The following is a 25,585-nucleotide window of genomic DNA, read 5'->3' on the forward strand; positions in this document are numbered from 1 at the left end:
TTCCCTTGTTGCCTTAAAATCCTGCATTAACACTCCTTATAAGAATATTCCACTGCCCTTAAACCCCATTTCTTTTAGGCAGATCATTTCCCATAGAACTTTTTTTATCCTGTAGTCTCTTCCCATGGCATCATCTTCCAGTACTAACACCGGCACCCCTGGCCCTTGTGGTGCGCGCATGCAAGTTTCTGAGACGAAAATGCACCTTCGACTGCATTTTCGCTCCTTATTTTTGCTCGGAACAAGGCCCTGAAAAGTTTGCAGCTATCCATATTTCCATAAAGTGTTTGGTGTTAACAATGTAATTATGTATCAGATTTTTTTATTATAAATAGAGATGTAATCTAAACCTATGATACATTGAATAAAAACTTCTAGCGCCGCCTAAGTACCGAGAAAGTAAGCACATTGCCGAACCTCGTTAAAATTCTTGTTTTCTTTCGTTATCTTTGCCCTATTTTCCAACACAATGTCTCCAAATTATTGCTGCGTAACCCGGCTCATCATCGTTCCGAATCCGTTATCACCATTACTTACGAAGCACAAGCAAGGTTTCAAGATCCCGTTATGGCTACGTTGCTCCTATTTTCACCTTACAACAACTAGGTCAATTGCAACGCATTTTCTCTTTAACAAAGTATATTGACATATAAAGATTTATTTTCTTGATTTCATATATAGGTGGCATCCCAGCTGCAAGCTCAGTTAGCTCCAAATGCTATGAATTGGAAAATCAATGCCACTTGAAGTACCCATGAATATGCTAGAAAGTGCGTCTGATTTTTTATATTAGGGGATAAACTTTTAAAATTTTAAGGAACGAAAATAGATTATCAATTGAAAATAAAAAAAAATCAAAATTTATATACTAATTTAACATTTTTAGGGGACAATTACCCTACCCGTCCCCTTCGATCCATCCCTGCAAGAAAAGGTCATGTAATATTTTTTATTTTTCCCCTACATTGTGCAAAGAAATGTTCACGAGAGAACTTGTTAATATAACTTTATGACCAGCTTATTTTATGTTGGCATCTTTTTCTCTTTGTATAGTCATTTGTTTTCTCTATTACAATTTGGGATTCAGTTTTGTTTTAAAACTCTTCACTCACATTATTATTGAGGGTAAATTACACCCTAAATCGCTCAATAATTAGTCAGGTTACAAATGAGCACTTCTTTTATAAAAGTTATAATTTAATCACTCAATTAAAATATTATTATAAATATGAAATCTATCGTTAAAGTTAAAATGAAAGTCTATTGTGGTATGGTATAATATCAATTTATTCTTTGTTCTCCTCCCATAAATGTTATATTACTCTCTCGTTACTTAGAATTGCTCTCAATATCTTATATGATGTTGTATTTTGTCAGTGGGTCAATTTATTTATTGTTCTATATGAGACATCAACTAGCAGGACGACATATTTTCTGTGGAATCCTTTTTTTCATTGTACACTCATAGATATCCTCATTCACGTTGTGTTAATGATAGTGTACTCAGGAGGAATTAAGTATTTAAGTGGTTTAGGAGATTGTGACGACGTAAAGCGCAACGTTTGGTCACTAGGTGGACATCGAAGAGTGAGTGACCGTTCAACGATAATAAAGGTAATAAAACGCCAAGCTTGAGCTTCACATCATTTATATTTTTTATTCAGATAATAAAGGTAATGTAACTCACATTATGATGAAAATCTAGATGATTACGTAGTTCATGAAATGACTAAGTTTAAGATTTAGAACTTAATTACAAGAATTAGGGGTTTTGCTGTATCATGAGTTTGATAGTTAAAAGATATAGATAAAAAAAAACACTATTTAAGTATTGAAGATTAAGGTTAGTTTGACAAAATATGATTAAATAACCAATTTAAGGTTTGAGGTCTTTTATTATATAATTTTTAATTTTTGTCCCATTTATAGACTTTGAGTTATGTAAAATCTCATTTTATTATAAATATAAGTATAAAAGATATAGATTTTAATGATTAAAAAATTGTTGTTATCCCTTAAAATCATGGGTTCAAACACCACGTATACAAGTATGTATAAGCGTTAATTTGTCAAATGATTAGAAACGTTTGAACAAACACTACTTTACTTTATATCCACTCATACTAAAAATAGAAAAGACTCGTATGCAAACAAATTAGCCAGCTCATCTATCTTGTATGATTAAAAAAACTTAAAATGAAAATATTGAGGGCCAATTTACTCTAGAAATAAAGATTAAGGACCAAAATTACTACTTGATTTAATGTTAAACTTTTTATCTTAAAATAAAATATTGAAAACAAAATAACTAAAATAATCATTTTAATAAATGTTAAGACCTAATTTTGATATTATTTATACCTATTATATTTAATGCAAAAAAGTAAATAAGAAAAGCCTGGATTATATTACAGCATGCATTTATTTGATGACAATTTATAGGATATAAAAGACGTTTGATATCTAAGGCTGTTCCTTATCTGAAAATTTCTTCTTCATGGGACATAGGCAAACCTTTTAGCACGTCTCGTAAAGCGTACAAATGGCTATCGCATCTGTGATCCGATATTAAGTTGCTCGACAGTACTATCCTCTGGAAATGTTCACCTGGATGTCTCCTCCAAAGAGTGAAGTATTCTTGGCCCCGGTTATCACCGCTTTCGGCCTCACTTTCAATGTTTCTCTTCAGGTAGTAAACGGTCCCCGGAACAAGTAACGGCACTTTATAGCCACCTTCCTCCTTTTGAAGTACAACAACGTTCTTCGTTTCAAGCTTAGAGGCCTGAGGAACAGATGTTGCTTCTGTTTCTATGGCACCTTCTGTGTTCAAATAAAGCATTTGTTCAAGGAAGACACAAATATTCAAAATTAGTAAATGAAGGATAAAAGCAAATTCGATTCAGAAACTTTTCGACCTAAAAGTTGCAAAGATACTGCATGTTAACTTCATTGATGTAAATAACCCGGCACTCGCATCTTCTCCTAAAACCTATTAGAGCTTGCTTTCAAGCGTTATAGTCAAGGTATAGATTAGGTAACATGGGAAAGATAACATAACCAGATAGACAGAAGACATCAAGGAAGGTTTTTCCAAGTAATGTGGTATCCATTTTACTTGGATGCTACAACAACTGGATTATAGTTTGCAACACTTACCAAAAGATTCTTTTCTGCTTTTAAAATGTGCATAATCAGAAAGCTTCCGAGCTACGTCTTGTACAGACGACACAACCAGTTTTGCATTCGTAACAAAATCTACTACAGTTTTCCAGTCTGCCTTTTCCACTACACTCATCCTGTTGGGACAGAAGAATGGAATTAAATTCTCATTGTGACTAAATTGAAGTCTGCATATCAATCTCAGCCCGAAAAACCAGAATACCTTAACCTGACAAACAATCGTCACTTCTATACAAGATATGTAATAAAAATCAAAACAAGAAAGATCAGTTTCCTGCTGTGGGTTATTCTACTCTAGCTACACTGTTACATTCAAACACATTCTTTCCTCCAACAACACTAACGTTACTTAATAGCGCGGTTATTTGTCGGATCACATTACCCGATTGAGTGTTTAGGGATGGGATGTCGATTTTAAAAACTAATACCCTTGAATTGAATTAGCATAAAACTAGAGGAATTTGGTGGGACTAACCCCAAAATGTGAAGAGTTTGCTAATTCCAACAATTTGAATTCAAGCCAATACGTAAATGCAAACACTTATTATGAAAACTTTCCCCTCGACATCAATGCTAAATTGGGTTGGCACCATTTCGGATACTCTAAAAGCTTTTTTCCTCCAAGTATCTTATTCACATGTTTAGTTTGTTCCGAATCTCATTAACGAAGCTTCAAGAAGAAACATTGCATGTTCATCAAAAAACGTTTGCATATTTACCAGTCTGTTTGAAGAATTTCCTTCCTCAGCCGTGCTAGAGATGTTGCACTTAGTCTAGGCACAATGTCATCCTTTACGGAACGAGAAACAAAGGGCATCGGGAAACAGAAGTCGTAAGATATACAGCACGAAAAACTAATGAACTGGGAAACCAAATTAATAGAAGTAAATGTTCCAATGCTAGAGAAGCTTGTTCAATGTACAAGTAGAGGAGTTGGCCGTTACCTGCATTACAATGGTTGTGACAAAATCAGAGCAGGTCTCAGCTAGTTCTTTGGAGACACAAGGAGGAATCGCAAATCCGACAGCAGAGACGATGTCAGGGCTAAACCCAAGCTCCTTTTTTGACTTCTTACGAAGCATAATTGCCAATAAAGAAGCCGTCGCAGCTCCAAGTGAATGCCCCACCAGCCTTAACCTATATCCCTGTAAATGAAGTAGGTTCACTACAAGAACGAAAATAGAACTTGGGTTTAAAATTAGCAAGTATATCGAAAGGGGAAGCAAAGGACAGGAACGCTTAGAGAGGCCTAAAATGGATTAAATCCAAAAAAATGATATAGTAAGTTAATTACCTCATATTTCTCCAAGCACTTCCTAATTGTCCCTATTTCATGGTGAAGAAACCATCGAGCAGCTTCAGCCGTGCCAAAGTGAGTTGAGTAGCCTTCAAATGTAACATCTCCATCACTTGATGTAACAATATCAGTAATAAGGTCGTAGACAGTATGAGTTCCACGGATTCCAAATATTACAAGTTTCTTTCGAGGATCAATTCCTATATAATATCCAGGCCTCATTACGCTAGAGTCCTTAACAAATTTCAAAACATTGCTTTCTCTAAGCATGCTGGTCCTTGCAAGGATGGCAGCATTGCTCTTATAACATCCTCTTGCTAGTTCCATATGGTATATCAGATCTTGGACCTACATCACAAAACCATCTTAATAAGACCCTTTATCATATCTACCAAGATAAAATAAAACCTTTTGCAGATGCATTTAGTGCGTTCAGCAATTACAATGGAATCTGATGTGATCTTCACACCCTTAACATCCTCGAACGGATTCAAAGATGCCTGACGGAGGTAAATAAGATATAGGCCTATAGTAAGATCACTCAAGCTCCAACCTTCAATGACAGTCTTACTCTTCTGAATGCTAGATATGATTTCCGAGACTGATCGAGTGCTGGACGGGGGCTTATCCCCTACTTCATTTCCTGCATAGACAAATTCGATATAATAGACCCTTTTAGCCACTAAACCAAAAACCAATTGCTACTCAAGATGCAATGAAACTTCATAGCTACCTAATATATAGTTCGAGTCTTGATCTTGAGTTTCGAAAAAACTACTAATAACAATGCAGTGACTAACTTTGCTAAAACAAGATTCTGGGACGAGAATTGACATAAAACAGACCTATTGGCAGAGCCCACCTACACAATTGTAGAGCTGGTTCAAGAGCCTTTGTGAGCCAAGCAAGCTCTAACTTCCACTTGGTAGTATCAACATTATCTTCATCACCGGAACTAAACTTGAAAAACCTGGTATCAACATCGGATTCGGCTTTCTTATCAACTTCAGCCTTCAAAGAAACTCGAGCCACGTTTTTTGCCTCTGTCTCCTTATTCAGTTCTTTTATCCCATCTGAGTTTGACCACTGTGACTGACAGCGGTTAAGTATACCATTCACAAATCTACCATAAAGTTTCTGCCTTCTAATCAAAATGTTGGTATTATCTACACCCACAAATACAAAACCAAGAAATACAGTATCAAAATAAGAACAAAAAGATTGAATTTTTCCTTGTAAAGCTTCAAGAAATTTCACTCTGTTTGCATCACAACTGCAGAGAAAGCTAAGCGTTTTACTAAAGGTCTGGTTTTTTAATAAAAAACACAGATAGAAAATGCATTAGACAAAAGTGTGAAAGGTTTAAGTTTTAAATGATTGATAAAGAAGAGCTGAAGCAAAATACTTACAAAGCTGGCGTAAGAAGCGTTTGCAATATTGATTAGCCATTAACGAAGATACAGGTAAAGAGAGAAATGGGTTGTTCTTGGAAATGAATAAAAACGGTGGTTCTGGACGAACTTCAGAGGCGGCGCTTGGCCATGCTCCATGGCGGCGAGTACGTATTTCTGAGACTGGTTTCTGGCCCATTAGTCTTTTTTTAATCAGAGATTTTGGGCCATAAGACAGAGAATGTTTTTGGACCTAAAACTACGTCCAACACTCTTCTGAATTAAACAACAAGTTTCAATATAATAATATTAAATCAACCCCATGTAAGCAGGTTCAGGGCCCAAAAATTACTAGGACTACAAAATTTAAATATTAACCTTTTAACAATAAATGCTCAAACACTTCTATAGACGCTATGCTTGAACATGAGATCTCTAGATATAATAAATATTCTTTCAACTATTGAGATCATTTGATTCGTGTTACATCACTATATTTAAAAGATGGCAAATGATAGGACTGAATGAGCTAGAATCGTACTGCATTCGAATTTAAGTCATTTTGATTCTACATCCGTTTGTGTTCAAATTAATTAGGATTCAAATTTTTTCGAGCTTGGTTTTTTCAGGTACATCATTCCCTTAACTTTGGGCCCTTTCAGATTATTTTTTGAAGATTCGTATTTTAATCAATTCTGATAGAGCAAATTTAGACAATTTTTAAATAATTATCAAGTTTTATAATTTGTAGATATGCTATAAACCTTTTATAGTCCTCTAAAAATCCTAAATTTAAAATTAGTATAATTGAAAATTTACAATTTGATATCCTCTAGAATTTTAGGGCATCTCCAACGCTGCGCTACAATTGAAGAATATCTCCACTTTGGAGAAAAAACAGCCTCCAACCCATCGCCAAAAACATCTCCACTTTGGAGAATTGCTACAGTGCGCACTACATCTGGCGCGGCATTATAGCTGCGCTACAATTCCTTTTCTTTTTTTTAATTTTTTGATTTTTTTAAATTCAAGTAGATTAAATTGCAAGATAGATAAAAAAACATTGAAATTAGATAAATAAACATACTAATTTTTTTATTTTCTGATTTTTGTAATTTTTCTGATTTTTTTTTAAATTCAAGTAGATTAATGCACTAATTGAGCATTTGTGGAATGAATATTTTAATTCCGAGAATTAAAATATATAATTATATAACTTATGTTTTTTTGAATTGTTATTATGAATTGTAATTTTCATATTTATTTGTATTTTCGTAATGTTATTTATGAATGTTTTATTTATGCTTTTTATCTTGATATTTATTAGAAATATATATGTTTTATTTTATATTTGCAAAATTAATATTATAATAGTTAAATATTGTGAATAAAGTAGAGTTGATGGTAATGTAGAGATAGTGCTGGAGATAAATTACTGTTTCATCTTTAGAGTAGAGATAGAGATGCTGTAGAGTAGAGATGAAGACTGGAGATTGCCTTATGCTTTCGTTTTAGCTATTTCTAAGAAAACTTAAATGCATCCCTAATTAAACCTTTTACATTTATCGTAAAAATTGATAATCTCAACCTACTCTATATTTCTGTTATCATTTATATGGATAGAATTTAGTTAACATTTGCTTTTTAAACGGTTTGTTTTTATTTTAGTTGATATTAAAATCTTTGGTTGACTCAAATTGGCCAGGAATTACATTCCTGGATTTGTTAAGTAAATTTGAACAACTTATAGGTATTTTTTTTATTTGAAATTCATGTGTCCTTACCTTAAAAATACATTGTAATATTGACTCTTAACTAACTTTATACCTAACATATGCATTCCATTAACAAAATTTATATAGCAATGAAATCTGGATTCAGAAATTCAAATTCACATTACAACATAGAAGAGTTGAAGAAAGGACACCAATATGAATGTGGAACCGATTGCTGATTTGGACTTGTTTTTCGAGCAGCTCTACTGCTACTATAGCCAGAAAGGTCCTTTGGTGCAAACAGTTCTTGTCAAGCATTAGAATTTTCGGGGAGCAAAAGTTGCAAGGACAAGGAGCTAGACCATGCTTGTTCTCCAAGTAAATTGTGGCTACAGAATATTCCGGGAACCGGCTACAATTTGGGGTCTTCATGGCTAATCCATGTTGTTCAAAAGCGTCACCTGTATCTTCTAGATTGGTATTATACCTGTCCACCTCACCAATATGACAAGTCGCAGTGGAGACACTGCAACGAGAGCATTCGAACCAGTTGAGCAACAGCATGGTGATTATCGGGTGTCGACCAGCGTAGCACATAATGAAACGAGAGATGAAGAATACTGGCTACACCATTATGAGGATCGGCCGCGGTCACATCTTGAAGCTTCAACTTCAGGTCCCTGAGATTCATTTGATCAAATAAGCATTAGTAATTAGTGTTGAAAAGGGCTTCTTTTGCAGGCTACATATCTAAACAAGGGTTTACACCAAATAGGAAGACTAGAAACTAAACGACGACGTGTCAATGCTGTTCCTGTTAAGCAGGTTTTAAGGGGTTTACAAAAAAAAACCATGAAATACGAAACCTTGCCAAAATATACAGAAAGCTTCACAATTTCAAGATGAAGAAGGCGTCAATTTTACTCTTTTCAAATTTCAATCGTCAAAGAATCATGAAGGCTGCTCCTACACTCTTGACAAATCACATTTCTTATCATTCTCCATCATCGTCGTTTTTTTCTTCTTCTTCTTCATCGCTTCACTCAACCGGTCGTCGCCTTCAATCCTGTGGGAAAACCCCTGGCTTAATCTTCGGACTCCACCATTTCCAAACAAACCCATCTCGTAATCTCGATATCCCTGTGCAAAAATCAACCCAATTGTCCTCTAGGCAGAGGAACCTGAGGGAAAAATCCGATCTTGAGGAAGCTTTTGAGTCTGCTAAAACCTCTGAAGAAATTATCAGAGCGTATAAAGATATGGAAGCCTGTTTTGATGAGAGAGAGCTGGGGATAGCTTCTTTGAAAGTTGGACTCAAAATTGACCGAGAAGGTGAAGACCCTGAAAAGGCTCTATCTTTTGCTGACAGAGCACTGAAAGCATTGGACCAAGATGGTAAACCTTCTTTACTTGTTGCAATGTGTTTACAATTGTGGGTTCAATTAATTATAGTTTGAAAAGGTTTAATGATAGTTAGGGATGGCAAAAAAATCTCGAATTCGACGGGGAAAATCGAAAATCAAATTTAACGGGTTGGGTTTGGGATGATAAACGGGGACGGGGACGGAAAAAATCCGTTTATGTTAAACGGGTACGGGGACGGATTTGGTAATCCCCGCCCCGATTACCTGATTACCCGGCCCGATATCCGACCCGATAAATATTAAAAATAATTATTTTTTTATATATAATATTAATAACATATTTTAAATTAACCCTTAAATATTTTTTATTATTTTTTTCACCCCATACTGCCCCACTTTAAAACATCGTCCCCGCTTCAATTTCTAGAATTTACCTCAATTTTCGTTGTCTCATAATATTCTTTTTTTCTTTTAATCGTGAAAATAGTGCTTACACTTCTTGTTTGCAATCACGTGTGAACCTTTAATATCTTTTAATAGACAAACATTGTCTAGTTAAATGGGAAAAGTCTGGTTGGTTTGGTGGTATTGTGCCACTTCCAACGAACGTGTACTTGCTGCAGGGTCCTCGTCCAGTACACCATTACACACCTGAAGCCCACCACTAGCATTGACAAGCTGGAAATTATGTCCAGCATAATTTAAAATCAATGCAACTTGCATATTGTCTTCGTCTCTTCGACAACAACCCTCATTTTCACATCGCATTCCAATAACCTCATACAAGCTGTCTTTATTACCCAAGCTTTAACGTTCCTCTGACAAAACGAAGCATGTGAATTAGCCATATTAAAATCAGCCTCGGGACCTATACCAACATCACGTTCTTCCCTGGTAAATGAAACAACAGCTGCTCTCTAGTATTAAATTCGAAAATTCTAAAAAATTTCGGTTAATTCAAAAATTAACCGAAATTTATTCAGTTCGGTTAATATTTTCGAAAAAAAATTTAGTTCGATTAATGGTTAAAGAATTTTTTTTTTGGTTAATTCGGTTAATGATAGTTCGGTCGGTTCGGCCACCAAATTAACCGAATGAACAACCCTACCGATACCCATTTAAATAAACGTTTATGTTAAACGGAGATACCCGTTTCCCCGCGATTTTTCTCGATTACCCGATGGGGATTCCCGTTTAAATCCCCGTAGTTTTTTAAACGGGGACGGGGACCAATACTCGGCCCGAACCCGGCCCGTTGCCATCCCTAAATTGATAGTCTAGGACTCTAGGCTATCTTAATAAGGCTAATAAGTTGCTTGGTAGATTAGAGGGAGGAGATGTTGTTAGTATTGAGGATATCAGACCGGTGCTGCATGCCGTGCAGCTTGAGTGGGGGAATGTGAAGACAGCTATGGGGAGGAGAGAGGAGGCACTTTTTCATCTTAAGAAGGCTGTGGAAATTAAGGAGGTGACTCTGGAGAAGGATTGTAAGGAATTGGGAGTGGCGTATAGGGATTTGGACGAAGCTTATGTTTCGGTTTTGAACTTTAAGGAGGCCTTACCTTTAGGTTTGAAGGCGTTGGAGATTCATATGGAGGATTTGGGCCATAATTCGGTGGAGGTTGCACATGATAGGAGGATTCTTGGGGTTATTTATACTGGTATGGAGGAGCACGAGAAAGCGTTGGAACTGAACGAATTGTCGCGAAAGGTTTTGAAGAATTGGGGTCTGAGTTCTGTGTTGTTTCGTGCGGAAATTGATGTTGCTAATATGCAGATCGCATTGGGAAAATACAATGAGGCGATTAATACTTTGAAAGGTATAGTTCAGCAGACGGAGAAAGACAGTGAGAATCGAGCTCTGGTGTTTATTTCGATGGGAAAGGCTCTGTCATCAGGAAAAAATTACAGACTCGAAGAAGTATTTGGAGATTGCTTATGGAGTTCTCGACAAGAAAAAGGCAGCTTCTCCGATTGAAGTTGCAGAGGCATACTCTGAGATATCAATGCTATATGAGACTATGAATGAGGTTGAGGCTGCAATTTCATTGTTGAAGAGAACATCGGCTTTACTTGAGAAGCAACCTCAAGAGCAGCATTCTGAGGGAAGTGTTTCCGCTAGGATAGGGTGGTTACTCTTGTTGAAAGGCGAGGTTTCACAGGCAATCCCTTACTTGGAGAGTGCAGCTGAGAGATTAAAGGAGTGCTTTGGCTCCAAGCATTTCGGGGTCGGGTATATTTACAACAATTTAGGGGCAGCATATTTGGAATTAGAGAGGCCTCAGTCAGCAGCACAGATGTTTGCAGTTGCAAAGGACATCATGGACGTCTCTCTTGGTCCTCCCCATGCCGATTCGATTGAAACTTGCCAGAATCTTTCCAAAGCATATAGTGCAATGGGAAGGTAAGGTGTTCGTTTTTTCTCAATGCATCATGCTTTTACTGGTTCAATATTGTTGCAGTTGCATCACAAATATGCTTCTGTTATATTTACCTAAACTTGCAAAAAAAAGGTTTACCTTATCATTAATTGTTTATTTACATTTTAATCATTTTTCTATTGGCATTTGAGTTAAAGAATGGATAAAATGGTTTTCCAAGGTAAATAATTAGAAATGATTGTGAGTCACGTTTAGGGGTACCTGGCCGTGAGATATATCCTAGGGCTGTGCTGAAGCGAAACCTGTTCATGGCCATACAAGAAAAGGGAGAGAAACCGAATTTTCAAGGCGTTGTAGGTGAAAAGTTCGAGTTTCAATAATGGACTTATAACTCGGTTTTAGAAGAATCTAGATTTTAATGTTGCTATAGGAAACTTCCATGCATGTTACACTGATACATGTTCAAAAGTTTCACAATGATGCACGTATAGATGTACAAGCATATGCCTCGCCTTCTTTGGCAACATCAACTGAAATGAATCTGTTCTCTAAATGTATATTGGCTTTTGGATCTGAAAATTCGTTTTCTCGGATGTTGCAGCTATACCCTTGCAGTTGAATTCCAGCTGCAAGTAACCGATGCGTGGGAAGGCCACGGACCAAGTGCAAAAGATGAATTCCGAGCTCAATGTATTCTCGAAGAGTTAAAGATGAAATTTCATGGTACATCCAGTAACCAGGTTCCCGCGAAGCTCTTTCCTTCGCCACAAAATAGTCTTGCATTAAGAAATTCGGAACCATGTGCTCCTGTTACCCAGAATTTAGCCAGCTTTATACTATAGACGTGTGGTATTAGTAGCTTGTGCTCCATTATCACAAAGCGGGATTATGGGACCACGACGTTGATCCAAGGGTATCAAAGATGGAGGTGCTGGCGTGCGTGTGAGGGAATTCGATGAGATTTACGTATCGAATGTTAATAGCGACGATTGTTTTGAGTAAGTGGTAACTTTGAGGTAGTGAGATGGTGAAGGTGGAGTTTCATGGTTAGGTAATTGAGTGAAATGATGGGATATTATATTAACAGTGAGATTGAAGGTAAATTGAGGATTGTGGGTTTACGTGTTTCGTGAATCGGTTTTCTTGATTATTCTTGATATTGATAAAGCTCCGTTAAAAGTCATAGAAATGGTTGCGCAAGACAATGAGGATATGAGAATTGTTGATGCCTTTTGGGTTTAAGATGACAAGTATATAAAAAATAGGATAAATTACTTTAAATACCACTCACCTTTAGATTCGGGCTCGTTTATGACACCAACATTTTAATTTTGTCAATTTTAACACTAACATTTAAGTTTAACTACAATTATGCCACTCCCTCCTTTAATGACTTAATGACACGATGACATGGCACCTCCGCGCCGTGACATTGCTAACGTAGCTCCCTCACCAAAACAACATCATTTTGGCATGATTGTGTTGGTGCTAAAAAACCTCAAAACGAGAGAAAATTTAATAAATAATGCATTTAAAGGGATTTGAACCGATAACCTTTTGAAATAAAGATTAATACTTAACAACTATGCTAACTTAAATTTTTTGATATAATTCTATAAACATAATATATATAATATGACTCAGTATTCTAAAAGTTACTTTCTAAAAAACCCATGAAATTATTAAAATTTAAAAAAAAAAACTTAAATTTCAGAAAATCTCAAAAAACTCCTAAACTCCTAAAAATTCCAAAAGATCATAAACAAGTCTGAGCCTAAATATGGGTGGTATATGAAGTAGTTTACCATAATTTTTACGTATACTCATTATAGTTTATTTTATTATAATATATATTATATTCGAAATATGATAATTTAATCATGATGAAAACTATTAATATCAAATTGTTTACTTTTGAATGCACATAATAAATTTTATTTGACTTATTTCAAATATTTTTAACCACTTAAATATATATAATTTGATTATCAACCCAAAAAATAAACTTTTAAGATATTGATCTTAATTGCACTAATTAGAAAAATGTTCTTAACCACTTAATTATAAAGTTTACATAATAATCTGGAACTTTCAGTAAACTGATATAATTAAATTTAAAAATCATTCTGCAAATTTCCAAAATAAAAGGAGTATAAATTAGACCTCATTTTAAACAATTTTGGTTTATGGACTAAATTACACATTTTGTAAAATTGGGCAGAAAACAGATTCCAAACAGCACACTGTTTTCGACTTAAAACACAAGATTAACCCTCCTAGTGACCGGAAAATTAAACCTAATCACTTATAATATTTTACCAATAATTATAAAACATTAAAATTAAATTAGAATCATTAAAACAACATAAAAATTCAAGATTTTCATGTTATTTACTATACTTTAAACACAAACACTATTGATGTCACTTATGTTATTGACTCCAAATGAGCATTTAGAACATGCTTCATAGGGAATTAAATCAATAACTCAAGTTCAATGTATCAAACTGTTCAAATATATTATGTTATTGACTCCCTAAATGTTTTTGGGATTTTTAGGAATTTAGGAGTTTTTTTAGATTTTTTGGAATTTAAGGTGTTTTTGGGAATTTTAATAATTTCATGGGTTGTTTATAAATTAACTTTTAGAATGCTGAGTCATGTTATGTATATTATGTTTATAGAATTATATCAAAAAATTTAAGTTGGCATAGTAGTTAAGTATTAACCTTTATTTCAAAAGGTTATAGGTTCAAATCCTTCAAAATGATTTGTTTACTAAATTTTCTTAAACAAAATTACGTCATTTTGAGGTTTTTTAGTACAAACACAGACATGCCAAAACGACGTCGTTTTGGTGAGGGAGTCACGTCAGCAACGTCAGGGCGCGGAGGTGCCATGTCATTATGTCGTTAAGCCATTAACGGAGGAGTGGCATAATTGCAGTTAAACTTAAACGTTAGTGTTAAAATTGGTAAAATTTGAAATGTTGGTGTCATAAACGAGCCCGAACCTAAAGGTGAGTGGTATTTGAAGTAGTTTACCCTAAAAAAACATTATGGGTTTGCTTTTAATTTTTGAATCCATATTCATCGTTCAAGTTTAATAGCAATTTTAAGTTTGAGTTTTTAAGAAAATTTTAAGGAAAAGGGGGAAAAAATAGGATAATTAGATATGATTTTTAAATATTAAGAGTTAAATTTATGGAATTGTTTTAAATTAAGATTAAATTAATAGAACCAACTAAGTGACCTTTTTTGGTTCATAAATTGAATTTTTTCTTTGAGGTTCTGGGTTTATACGTCATAAATGTCAAAGTATAAACTTTTAATGTTAAATGATTGCTTGATATTATTTGAACATATATTATCTTATACTAATCGGGATTAATAAAAAACTAAATTAATAGAATATATAAATTTTAAAGATAAAAAATATTATTATATTTTTATAGTTGAGATTTTTAATTTTATAATTAAGATTTTTAATTCTACTTTTACATTAATATTGAGGTCCCTAATGTTTTCAATCTCACTTGCTATTTTTATAGTTGAGATTTTTAATATTTTGTTTAATTCTACTTTTTAATTTATAGTGAGGTTCTTAATTTTTCTAATCCCACTTTCTATTTTTATAATTAAGACCTCTAATTTTTTTCAATTCCGTAGAAATCTCAATTTCCCATCATTTTTTCCATCTCTCACATTAATTCATTTAATTTAGAATTAAATCTAATAGTTTTTTCAAATCTCATTCTTCAATTTATCAAATATTTATTTATTTATTTATTTTCAAAATCAAACTCCAAATCATACGTATATTTTTTTTTATTCTTTTAGTTGTATTTAAGGTATTTTCTTACCGAAACAATGAAAACAATATTTGAAAAAATTCAATCATTTTTTTATTATTTATTAATATAATATTAAATTAATTATTAAAAATAAAATAACATATATTTATTTTATAAAAAAATTGTTTTTAAATTTTCATTCAAATTTCAAAAATGTCTGGAACGAATCTGAACGACGGCTACCCAAGTCGCGAAGAAAACAAAAGATCTCCTATGCTTATCTAATTGAAGACGAAAGAAAAAATGCAAAGAAGTTGGCGGCAACTACGATTAGTTTTATAGGAAGTGTAGAAACAGATAGATAAGATTCATGCACTTACCTCACCACTGTTATAAGTCACGTGGGAAGCAATGGACTATAATTGCTTGCTTTGCCCAAATGCATGCAATATGCCAAATGCCAATGCCACCATCTATGCTACCAAAACTACTTGCATTTTTATATTCAATTTTTCAAACAAATCCCATCCATTCAACTTTCCCGTATGTTCCGTAATTTTGATGTTAGATTATAATTTATCGTCTTTTTTAATAAATCAAACTATTATTATAATTTATCGGCCGTTCCATCACTGAAACCCTAAGTGACACGTAAAAGTGAATGTGAATTTCTTATAGCATATATGTGAATTATAATCTTATTGTGCTTCTAATTGAACTTGATTCAATGCTAATAATTTAAATTTTAAAAATAATCAAAACTAAAAATAATTTGAGAATTTTTAGATCACAGGTTTAATTTTCATGATCTTAAAAATATAAAGTATTAATTTTTTAAACAATAAAGTTAAATGACATATTAGTATAAGGGTTAAATGACCATATATATATAGGTTGAGGGCTAATATAAATATCTTTAAAATATAATTTAAAGACTAATAAAAAATATTTTAAAGTTTAACAATTAATTTAAAATAAGAGTCATAATTTAATAATATTTTATATAATTATTTTTAACTAGTTAAATTAATATTGAATTCACTAATAACATCAACTCGATTAATAATTTAATAAAATATATAAATAATTAGTTTAATTACTAAGAGATTTACTCTAGTTTAATTTCTTCGACAACAATGCAATGAAGACGCCATGGATAAGGGTGAATCTAGGGATTGGCAACCATTTTAATTTATGATGATGCTGTCACATTCTCGACGAGCACCGTTAATAATTAATATCATTAAATTAAATTATAAAATATTAAACGTATAATAATAAATTAGTTAAAAAATTAAATGTAATTTAATTAAAATATAATATTTATAAAACATTAATTTTTAACATAAATTATATCATTGACCACCTAACTATTTACCCCTTTCATTTTAACTGCCGATTTTTTATTTTGTCAACCAGATCATATAACTATTTAAATCTTGTCAATCAAGTCACTTTCCATTAAATGTTAACGAAGGAGATGACATGACAGTTAATAAAATTTGTATGATTGCACATTTAGTCCGCATTACTTACACATTCTATCAATTTGGTCCTAACTTTTATTTAATTCAATAAATTCAATCTTCAATCCGATGGTGGCATGTGTCACTGTGTGATTGGATATTTTTTAAAATATTTTTTATTTAATAAATTTTTCATCTAATCAAATGGTGCAACGTGTCTCCGATTGAATGAATAAAAATTAAATTAAATCAATAACCGTTGCTGGTGGGGTTTGAACCTGAGACACAGCCAAAAAACTAAACACTCTAACCCCTAAATTTATTTAGTATACAGAACATAATCTATATAATTTATAATATAGTTAATGGTAATAAATGACCTTATAAGGACTCAACCATAAAATAATTGAATAATATGAAAAATATTATATATATATATATAACAAATATTATAATTGATTAATAAATGAATATGTTTTATTTATATTTTAAATCACATTTAATCTAAAAATTAAAATAAAAGTGAATTTAAAATGTCATAATTGAAATGTATCATTTTACATATTTTAAATTAATAAATTGTCTTCATTATTCTAATTTTTTTGAATTGAAATGTATCATTTTACATGTTTTAAATTAATAAATTGTCTTCATTATTCTAATTTTATTGAATTGAAATATATCATATCTTATATTTTAAAATATTATAACGTCGATTGGATTTTAATCTTATTTAACAATTTTATACTAAAATAGACTAACTCAGTAAAATTAAGTTTCCCCTAAAATTGTATTCAAATATCTATTGAATGAATAATCAAATATAAAATTCTTACTCTAATTGGGATATAAACAAGTCAATGCATAAATTAAAATGCTTATTATGATAAGCCCTCAACTATCAAGAAAATTCTAAGTCAATGAAGTTCTTCATTATATTTCAATTATAATATATTAAAATTATTTTTATTTTTTCATTAAAATGATTTAAAATATAAATAAAATGCATTCACATATCATTCAGTTATAATATTTGTGTATATATGTCATATTATTGTATTATTCAATTATTCCATGTTGGAGTTCTTATTAGGTCATTTTTTCCTTTTTTTGTTGCCATTAACTATATATATATATATATATATATATATATTATGTCATGATATGTTTGTCATTTAAATGGTGTAGCCCAATGGTTGGGGTGTTTGCTACAATTTATTTTCTATTCAGTCAATTGATGACAAGTGACACCATTTAATTGGATTGAAAATTTATTAAATTAAATAAAAATATTAAGAAAAAATTATAATCACATGGTGACACATGTCACTATCTGATTGAGAATTAAATTTGTTGAATTAATTAGAAGTTAGAACAAAATTAATAGAATGTGTAAGTAATGAGTACTAAATGTGTAGTTATATAAATTTTATTCACTGTTATGACATCTCCTCTGTTAATATTTAAAAGTTGATGGCTTGATTGATAATATTTAAATAGTTATGTGACCTGATTGACAAAATTGAAAAATCGACGATTAAAGTAAAATAGGTAAATAGTTAGATGGTCAATGTTATAATTTACCCTAAAAACTAATGTTTTGTAAATACTGTATTTTAATTAAGTTACATTTATATTTTTATCTAATTTATAATTATACGTTTAATACTTTATAATTTAATGTTTTATAAATTAATTTAATGTGTTCATCGTTAACAGTGCTCATCCACACTCGACGATCGTTGTAGAATTTTTTTTAGTTCATGGTAAATTAATAATGATAAATTTATGTTTTGACTTTTTCATAAAAAAGGTTAAATTTACTCTAGTTTAATTATTTCGACGTTTACAGTTAATATCTAATTAAGCATTTTAATTTTAATATTTTTTTCCTTTTTATGATAAATTTTGTTTTAAGCTCCTTCATGCCCTAATTCGCCACCAAGCATTTGTCTATAAGCAAATGTGGTGGTTCGGGATAAAATTTTATTACATCCCTACCTTTCAATATAAATTTTGAAGATAATCATATGAATTATTTAAATCTCTTCTTCTTCAATCTTCATTATCTATTTAAAATAATTGTATGTAAATAGATCTAGTTAATCATGTGAATATGTAGCTTGAAGGGTTTAGAAACGGTAAAAAAAATTATAATCATTAATATTAATCGATTATTTCATTCGAACACTACATATACATTTGTATGAGAATAATCCTCTTAATTTAATTTTTTTAACACTAAAATTTATTTTTTTATTAGTTTAGGTGAATGCAAGAAAATATTTATTCAAAAACTCTCAACTATTTTGACAATAAAAGTTTATACATCTATGCATACACAATATTCAAACCCGATATCTTAAGACTAACAACAATTTATTAATTACTAAAATAATTTGTTTGAGGGTAGAATTTAAACCTTGAATTGTTGTTTAAAGAATTTAAAATCTCGTACAATTAATTATAAGATTTAATTTAAAATATGATAATGATAGGTGAGTAGGGAGTCTGAATGTAGACAATACTGTTGGCTGAAACAGCGACGTAAAGCACGCCCCTTGTGATAAATAATTATAGTCCTTTCTTGCATGGATGATTTTTGTTCTTTCTTTCTTTGGAAAATTAACTAAACACGACAGATGAATTCAAAGAACATGATGATGGGCACTTATCCTTTTTCAAAAATGTCGTTTAGGTGGATGCTTTCCCATTTTATTCAAACACTTTGATCAATTAATTAATTCCACTTTACATTTATCTATTGATTTTTTCACTTGTTATCAGCTTAATAAAACCATAGGGTACTTCTTTACTTTTAGTAAAAAAAAAATATTGTATTCAATTCCAAAATGATAGATATGAACCATAATTTATAGTTTCACCTTTCACTTTTTGTAACTATTCTGTTCAAGCTTTGCTTCTTGTCAGATTTTTTTTATTTAATCTAATGGAATTACAAAGTAATATATATTATAATTATATTTAATTATTTGATAATGAACCTTCAATCACGCTTGCATTCGTTGGTGCTTGAATATGTGATATCTAGGAATAATAATAATTTCTTTAACCATTGAGGTAAGTTAGTTCGTGCCATAAGAGTTGCTTGTTACTTTTCTTATATTTTTGTTTGGTAAGCGAGTACATCAGTTTTGGTGTTGGCCGCCTATAGTCTATTTTTTATTTATTTTTTCTTTACTTTTTTATGTTATATATTTGCTTCTCATTTGTTTTTTAGTTTTTAATAATTATGTCTTTATGACAAGTATTTTTGTCTTTATGTCACGTTTCGTTTTTCTTTATCGATCGTTTGGTTGTTTTTTTCATTTATTTTCTCTCTCTCAGAGATAGAGATAGAATTGATGTTGCATCGACTAATCAAAATGTCACTTATTTTTTTATCATACTTATTTTTCTTGTTTTTTTACCCTCAAATTGGATTAAATACGCGATTTGCGTTCATGGATAGTATTCTTTCTAATTTGCAGTTATCAGCTGTCTTTCTATAATTTAAGCCCATTTTGTGATTAGTTTGCCGATGCAATCAAATCTTACCTATATTTTGTTAAGATTTTTGGTTGGATTTTTGACTTTTTCTTTAATCTTCATATAATATCAAGTGACTAATTTATTATGTCAATAATTATAAAAAAGTTATAATTATATTTTCAGTTTATACTTATGGTTATAAACTTTCATCGTAATTTTAGCTGTTTAATGTTTTAATTAAATTAGCAGTTTTAATTTTATCAAAAAAAAACTTTCTAAAAATATTATTAATATTTTATATTCCCTAAAATTCATTAAAGTGTTTAATTGATTTAAAAATAATAATAATACTTTGGGAATCGAAATATCTGCCTTGGGCCTGCATTAGAAAAATATTAAGCAATAACAACAATCATTGGAGATTAATTTATCTGTATTCTTCATACCTATAAATTTTACCTTAAAACTTTTCGAAATTTATCTGATGGTCGAAATCTCTTTTTACACTATTGGGACAAATGGTTGCCACGTAGGTACAAAATAAACCAATCATACCTATATATTATGCAATTTCGGGTCCAACCCGGCCGCTCTGCGTCATTTGACTCACGTGCTTAATTCCTTTTCATTCCTACCGTTAAATAGAGAGGGTTAGACAGTTGAAATGTTCTGACACCAAAACATAGTTCGTCAGCAGTTGCCACTGAGACAACAAACCGAACCGGACAACCTCTGCAAATGGCCCACAGATTTAACCCAATTATGGACGAATCTTCTTTCTTTCAATACTCAACAACTACACCGGAAATCTCCCCTGAATCGTCTTTTTGCTCGCCGGAGCCCTACAATGCTGTTTTCTTCAACTTCAATGACGCCGAGGAACTGCTTTGGATGGATTTATTGGCCGGAGGCAGACCCGAACCTGAAGAAATTACTTCGGACCCTAAACTCGAACTCGAACAGGAGCCTGAAAAGAATTACAGAGGGGTAAGGAAGAGGCCATGGGGGAAATTTGCAGCAGAAATAAGGGATTCGACTAGGAACGGTGTGAGGGTGTGGCTAGGAACATTCGACAGCGCGGAAGAAGCGGCTTTAGCTTACGACCAAGCGGCGTTTGCGATGAGAGGGTCATTGGCAACTCTCAATTTCCCAATCCAAGTGGTGAAGGAATCGCTGGAGGAAATGAAGTATGAATGCGAGGAGGGTTGCTCTCCTGTTATGTCTTTGAAGAAGACTCATTACTTGAGGAAGAGGTCCAAGAACAATAAATGTAAACGGAACGAGGTGGGTGGAAAACAGAAACACCAGAACTTGGTGGTGTTTGAGGATTTAGGACCTGATTACTTGGAACAACTTTTAACTTCTTGTGAAAGTTCGGGTCCATGGTGAAAACCCATTGACCACGATGGGTCGGTTTTTCTTTTTGCTAATCTTTCCATTGTATTTCATATTTTTGTTCATTTTCTTTATTTCATTGAATCTTGGAGCTGTCCCATTTTTTTCTTGGGGGTCGATTCTAGGGCTGTTCAATCTTTTCCATGTATTGTCAAGTGTGTATATATATATATACATGATTTGTATCTCACTACTAAAATATAAAATTTTTTAGTTTTATATCTTTTAAAATTATTAAATGAGTGAAAATAAATAATTGAAATTATCTTTTAAAATCATTGAACGAGTGAGAATAAATACTGTAACTAATTATGCAAAATGAGAATATATATAATTTTAATTTAAGTCATAAATTATTAAAACCATTATTGTTAAAGCATCATATTCATATACAAATATTTATATGTAATGAATATAAAAATAATACATATTTAATTTTTCAAACATATATAATTGAATTAAAATAAATTTTTTATGCATACAATTGAATAGGAATTAGAATTTAATTTTAAATGTATAATTACACTAAATCAAATTTTATGTATCAAATTATATATCTCATCAAACTCCATTGTAAACATGTGCTCTATACATTTTTTAAATTGTTCAAAATTACAACATATTTATTGTCGTCACTAAATTATTAAATCTAGCATATATAGTATTTTAGTAATAAAATGTTTAGTATTTGATAATCATATTAAATTCAGATTATATATAAAGTTAAATTAAACTAAAGAAAATAAATATCTTTTCTTGTTCATAAAACTTAGGTCCAAATTTTTATTAAGAGATATTATTTTTTATTACACCTAATAAATACGAATTAATTTAATAAGATATACTAATGCTTCTAGACTTCACATAAATCAGCCTAAGAATTGAAAAGGAAAGGGAGGCAATTGGATTTAAAGGGTTAAAAGATCCAATCTATTATTATTTAATAAATTAATCACTATTATGTATACATAATTCATTAATAAATTATATAAATCATATTTATAAATAATAAGGAATAATTATTAAATTTATTTTAAATAAAAATAAATGAAAAATAATGGAAAGAAACTTGATCGGAATTTAACGCTTGCAATATCCAAAAGATCAAATCTAAGCCATCCACGTACCCATTTTAAAACCCGGCCCAAAATCTGAACCCTGTCCGTTCCTTATGCCCAAATATATTCGGATTTTGGATCCATTATACCCGGCTTATAAATGGCGCAATTCTGTTGGCTGGAAAATCTTGATCGTACTGACAGTTTCGGCAACTTTTAAATGTCGCAGTTCTTTTGAAATCGGACCTTTTTATTTCGATCTTTAAATTAAGAAGAAGAAAAACCCGAAGGGGATCCGATCCGAATCTCCAAAAGGTTTCACGATCAAAAAGATTGGGGCAGCTCTACTCAGGTTTTAGGGTTCTAAATAATCTCAACGGAATTACGCGCGAAAATATGGATTATGATGGTAGCCGTTACGATTACCAATTTCTTATCAATTCATTTTGTAATTATGTTTCCGTTCTTTTTCATTGTTAGAAAATAATTGAAACCTTTGTTTTTTTAGGTCAAAGAGGATCAACAACGACACCGTCGGCGATGCTGGCTTCTCTGCTTAATAGAAGAGCCAAGCTTCAAGAAGAGCTTCGAAACATCGAAAGACAAGTTAATTTCATCCTTTTTTCCAGATCCCGATTTTACTCGGATTAGATTTATGTTTTATATTCCTGTTTCTAAATGCAGGTGTATGATATGGAAACAAGTTATTTACAGGATCCCAGCCAATGCGGCCACGTTTTGAAAGGTTTTGAGGGATTCCTCTCTTCATCCAAGAACACTGCGCTGTATGGATTGCCTTTTTTTATTCTCTGTTCTTCTTCCTATGTAAACGTAATTTATCGTTAGCAGAGCTGAAATTTCGTGTATCCTTCTCAATATTGTGTGTTTTTGTCGCATCTCAGCCGCATGGTATACATAAACACGACACAAATTACAAATACAGCTCGCATGTTAAATGTGTCGTGCTAATTGTATTCAAATGTGTAGTATTGTGTTTATTACATACTTCTTATTTTTATTAAATTGTTGAGTTCTCATATAATTTCAGAATTGCCTTGTTTGTTCAGTTCTTATGTATGGTTAAGGACATTCCTTAAGAGCAATTCAGTTCAGTGAAAACTTATCTTATGATTTTGTATCAAATATGATCCGCCTATCCAACTTGTGTCGCAGCTTAAAGAGGTCCAGGAAGTTCCAGCCTGAAGATAGGCTGTTCTCGTTGTCTTCTGTCACTTCACCTGCGGTGCGTGTTCTTAAATAAGCTTCCCTCTTCTTTTATTGTTCGCTTGCATAACTACTACTTGTCATGTCAAATGATGTGAAAGTTGAAATTGGTTTTATCAAATGCTGGCACGTAACAAACTATCATTTCTAAATGTTTTGTACCATAGGCAATATTTGAACCATCATTCTGTTATGGGGGTTGCATTTGGATTTCGAAAACGTGATCAGTAATCGAATGAGGAATTTAGAATATGGATGAGATGACTTTTGCTTCGTGTCTATCTCTGTTTTCTTAATTTGTCTTTGCTTGTGGGTTGGGTGTTGGGTTCTGTTTCTCTCTTTGCATTGAATTGCATGCTCAGAGGCGGACTGCATGACACAGCCATTCTAGTATCCGCTGAGAAGCTGATAAACTAAACGCAACTTTATGCAAGAATAGTGTTGCTATTGCTGCAAATAAAGGCACCATAATTATTTTCCCTCATAAGCCAAAGCCTTTCTCACACTCTTCAACTATGCGCATCTAAGATAATGTATTGCTTCCCCTTATACTGAATCCTGCTAAATGTTTCCAAAATGGAACTATAAATGACTACCGTCATCAAAATACCGTACCTGTTTCACTTCTAAACATGCCATCACTTGCAGTGATGGATAACATGATTATTATGACTACTACCTAAACGTGGGAATAACTCATCGTGAAAGATGAAATTCTTATTAAAAATAGTGTTTACTGCAGCTAATTTTCCTTAGAACCGGATTGATAAAAAAATGGTGTCTGCAACTTTTTTCCCCCTCAGAACCTATCACTAGCAAGTTTCTCAAACTGATTTTTCCTCTGCTAATGATTGCTTTTTCAGGCTGAAGAGGTTGCTGCTGGCAGAGATGGTGAGCCTGTAGCATGTAGGTGCATCAACAAATATCCTTTCTTGATGTTTCATTGTTTGTTGTTCCTTTGTGTTTGGCAGATGGGAAATCGTACTACGGCAGCGCAGGTCGGCCTAAGGGTGGAGGTTACTTTGCCGGTGGGCAGTAAGTGCATTAATTTGTAAAATCTACCTTGGTCTGAAATGCTTGAAAACAATAACTAAGGACACACTTACAAATGCTTCAAGATATACTAAACCCCCAACAAACTAATGTCCGTGTTCTTCACAGAGGAAAGCCAAAGAAGGGAAGAGCTAGAGAAGCTAAGCGACCGAGACACTCTAGTGAACCAGATTTCGACTATGATGATGATCCCGATGTCATATTTTGAAACGAATTTCGATAGGATGAATTACTTCTCGGCCTCCCCCCAAGCTTTAATGCCTGATTTTAGATTTGTCTCGAAACAATGTGCACCGAAAGATGTTATTTACAGGATTTTGAACATTACTTTTTCTAGATGATCAAACTGAATCAGCGGTACATTATTTACAATGTCGAATAGCAGAGTAAATGAACTTGTAAAGTTCAAAGCTGCTTCTCAGCAAGTTTCAAACAACTAGCTTCCTCTCTTTGATTTTATTAGTATTATTATATATGACACATTCATATATTAATATCATTTCATATTTTCTTTTCATATGTCATTGCTATCAAGTAAATATGTTATACATGATCACAAAATTTGTTGGTGAAGTTTAAACATTCATCGCTCAAACATTTAACAGCAATCAAGAATCTCAGGCAAAGCTGATCCTAGAAATAAATGAAAATGAACATTATTGTTGAAATTTCATTTTTTTGCTGAAAATAATTAAAAAATTATTTATCAACTTAATTTCTCCCTGGAGAAGAAACTAACAAAACCCAGGTGAGCAGTAGAAAAAATGTCGGGGGGG

The 25,585-nt window shown here is 32.1% G+C and overlaps 3 protein-coding genes and 1 pseudogene across 7 annotated transcripts; 3 read left to right on the forward strand and 1 right to left on the reverse strand.

Moving 5' to 3' along the window:
• Window positions 1-2,390: 2,390 nt before the first annotated feature.
• Window positions 2,391-6,026, reverse strand: LOC120161291 (diacylglycerol lipase-beta-like). 2 transcript variants are annotated; one of them, XM_039171567.1, is made up of 8 exons: window positions 5,887-6,026; window positions 5,323-5,643; window positions 4,921-5,120; window positions 4,475-4,825; window positions 4,125-4,325; window positions 3,900-3,970; window positions 3,157-3,296; window positions 2,391-2,817 (listed from the first exon to the last, which is right to left on the reverse strand). In XM_039171567.1, the coding sequence occupies exons 1-8, from the start codon at window positions 5,924-5,926 to the stop codon at window positions 2,477-2,479; spliced, it is 1,665 nt and encodes a 554-aa protein (XP_039027498.1). In that variant the 5' UTR covers window positions 5,927-6,026; the 3' UTR covers window positions 2,391-2,476. The 2 variants fall into 2 exon arrangements, with proteins under 2 accessions (XP_039027498.1, XP_039027497.1); XM_039171566.1 differs by having other exon boundaries at window positions 2,391-2,820.
• Window positions 6,027-8,450: 2,424 nt separating this feature from the next.
• On the forward strand, window positions 8,451-12,170 carry LOC120161096 (annotated as a pseudogene).
• Window positions 12,171-20,798: 8,628 nt separating this feature from the next.
• LOC120161296 (ethylene-response factor C3-like) lies at window positions 20,799-21,504 on the forward strand. Its single transcript, XM_039171574.1, has one exon. The coding sequence runs from the start codon at window positions 20,818-20,820 to the stop codon at window positions 21,466-21,468; it is 651 nt and encodes a 216-aa protein (XP_039027505.1). The 5' UTR covers window positions 20,799-20,817; the 3' UTR covers window positions 21,469-21,504.
• A 1,212-nt stretch (window positions 21,505-22,716) lies between these two features.
• On the forward strand, window positions 22,717-25,253 carry LOC120161294 (chromatin modification-related protein MEAF6-like). Of its 4 annotated transcripts, none has more exons than XM_039171572.1 (7): window positions 22,719-22,941; window positions 23,041-23,138; window positions 23,211-23,317; window positions 23,706-23,775; window positions 24,620-24,647; window positions 24,728-24,791; window positions 24,918-25,118. In XM_039171572.1, exons 1-7 carry the CDS (start codon window positions 22,929-22,931, stop codon window positions 25,015-25,017), a joined length of 480 nt encoding a protein of 159 aa, XP_039027503.1. In that variant the 5' UTR covers window positions 22,719-22,928; the 3' UTR covers window positions 25,018-25,118. The 4 variants fall into 4 exon arrangements, with proteins under 4 accessions (XP_039027501.1, XP_039027503.1, XP_039027502.1 ...); XM_039171573.1 differs by having other exon boundaries at window positions 22,723-22,941; window positions 23,217-23,317; XM_039171570.1 differs by having other exon boundaries at window positions 22,717-22,941; window positions 24,620-24,791; window positions 24,918-25,253.
• The last annotated feature ends 332 nt before the right edge of the window (window positions 25,254-25,585 follow it).

The sequence above is a fragment of the Hibiscus syriacus genome, unplaced genomic scaffold (assembly GCF_006381635.1).
Source record: "Hibiscus syriacus cultivar Baekdansim isolate YM2019G1 unplaced genomic scaffold, ASM638163v2 tig00111398_pilon, whole genome shotgun sequence".
Taxonomy (NCBI): domain Eukaryota; kingdom Viridiplantae; phylum Streptophyta; class Magnoliopsida; order Malvales; family Malvaceae; genus Hibiscus; species Hibiscus syriacus.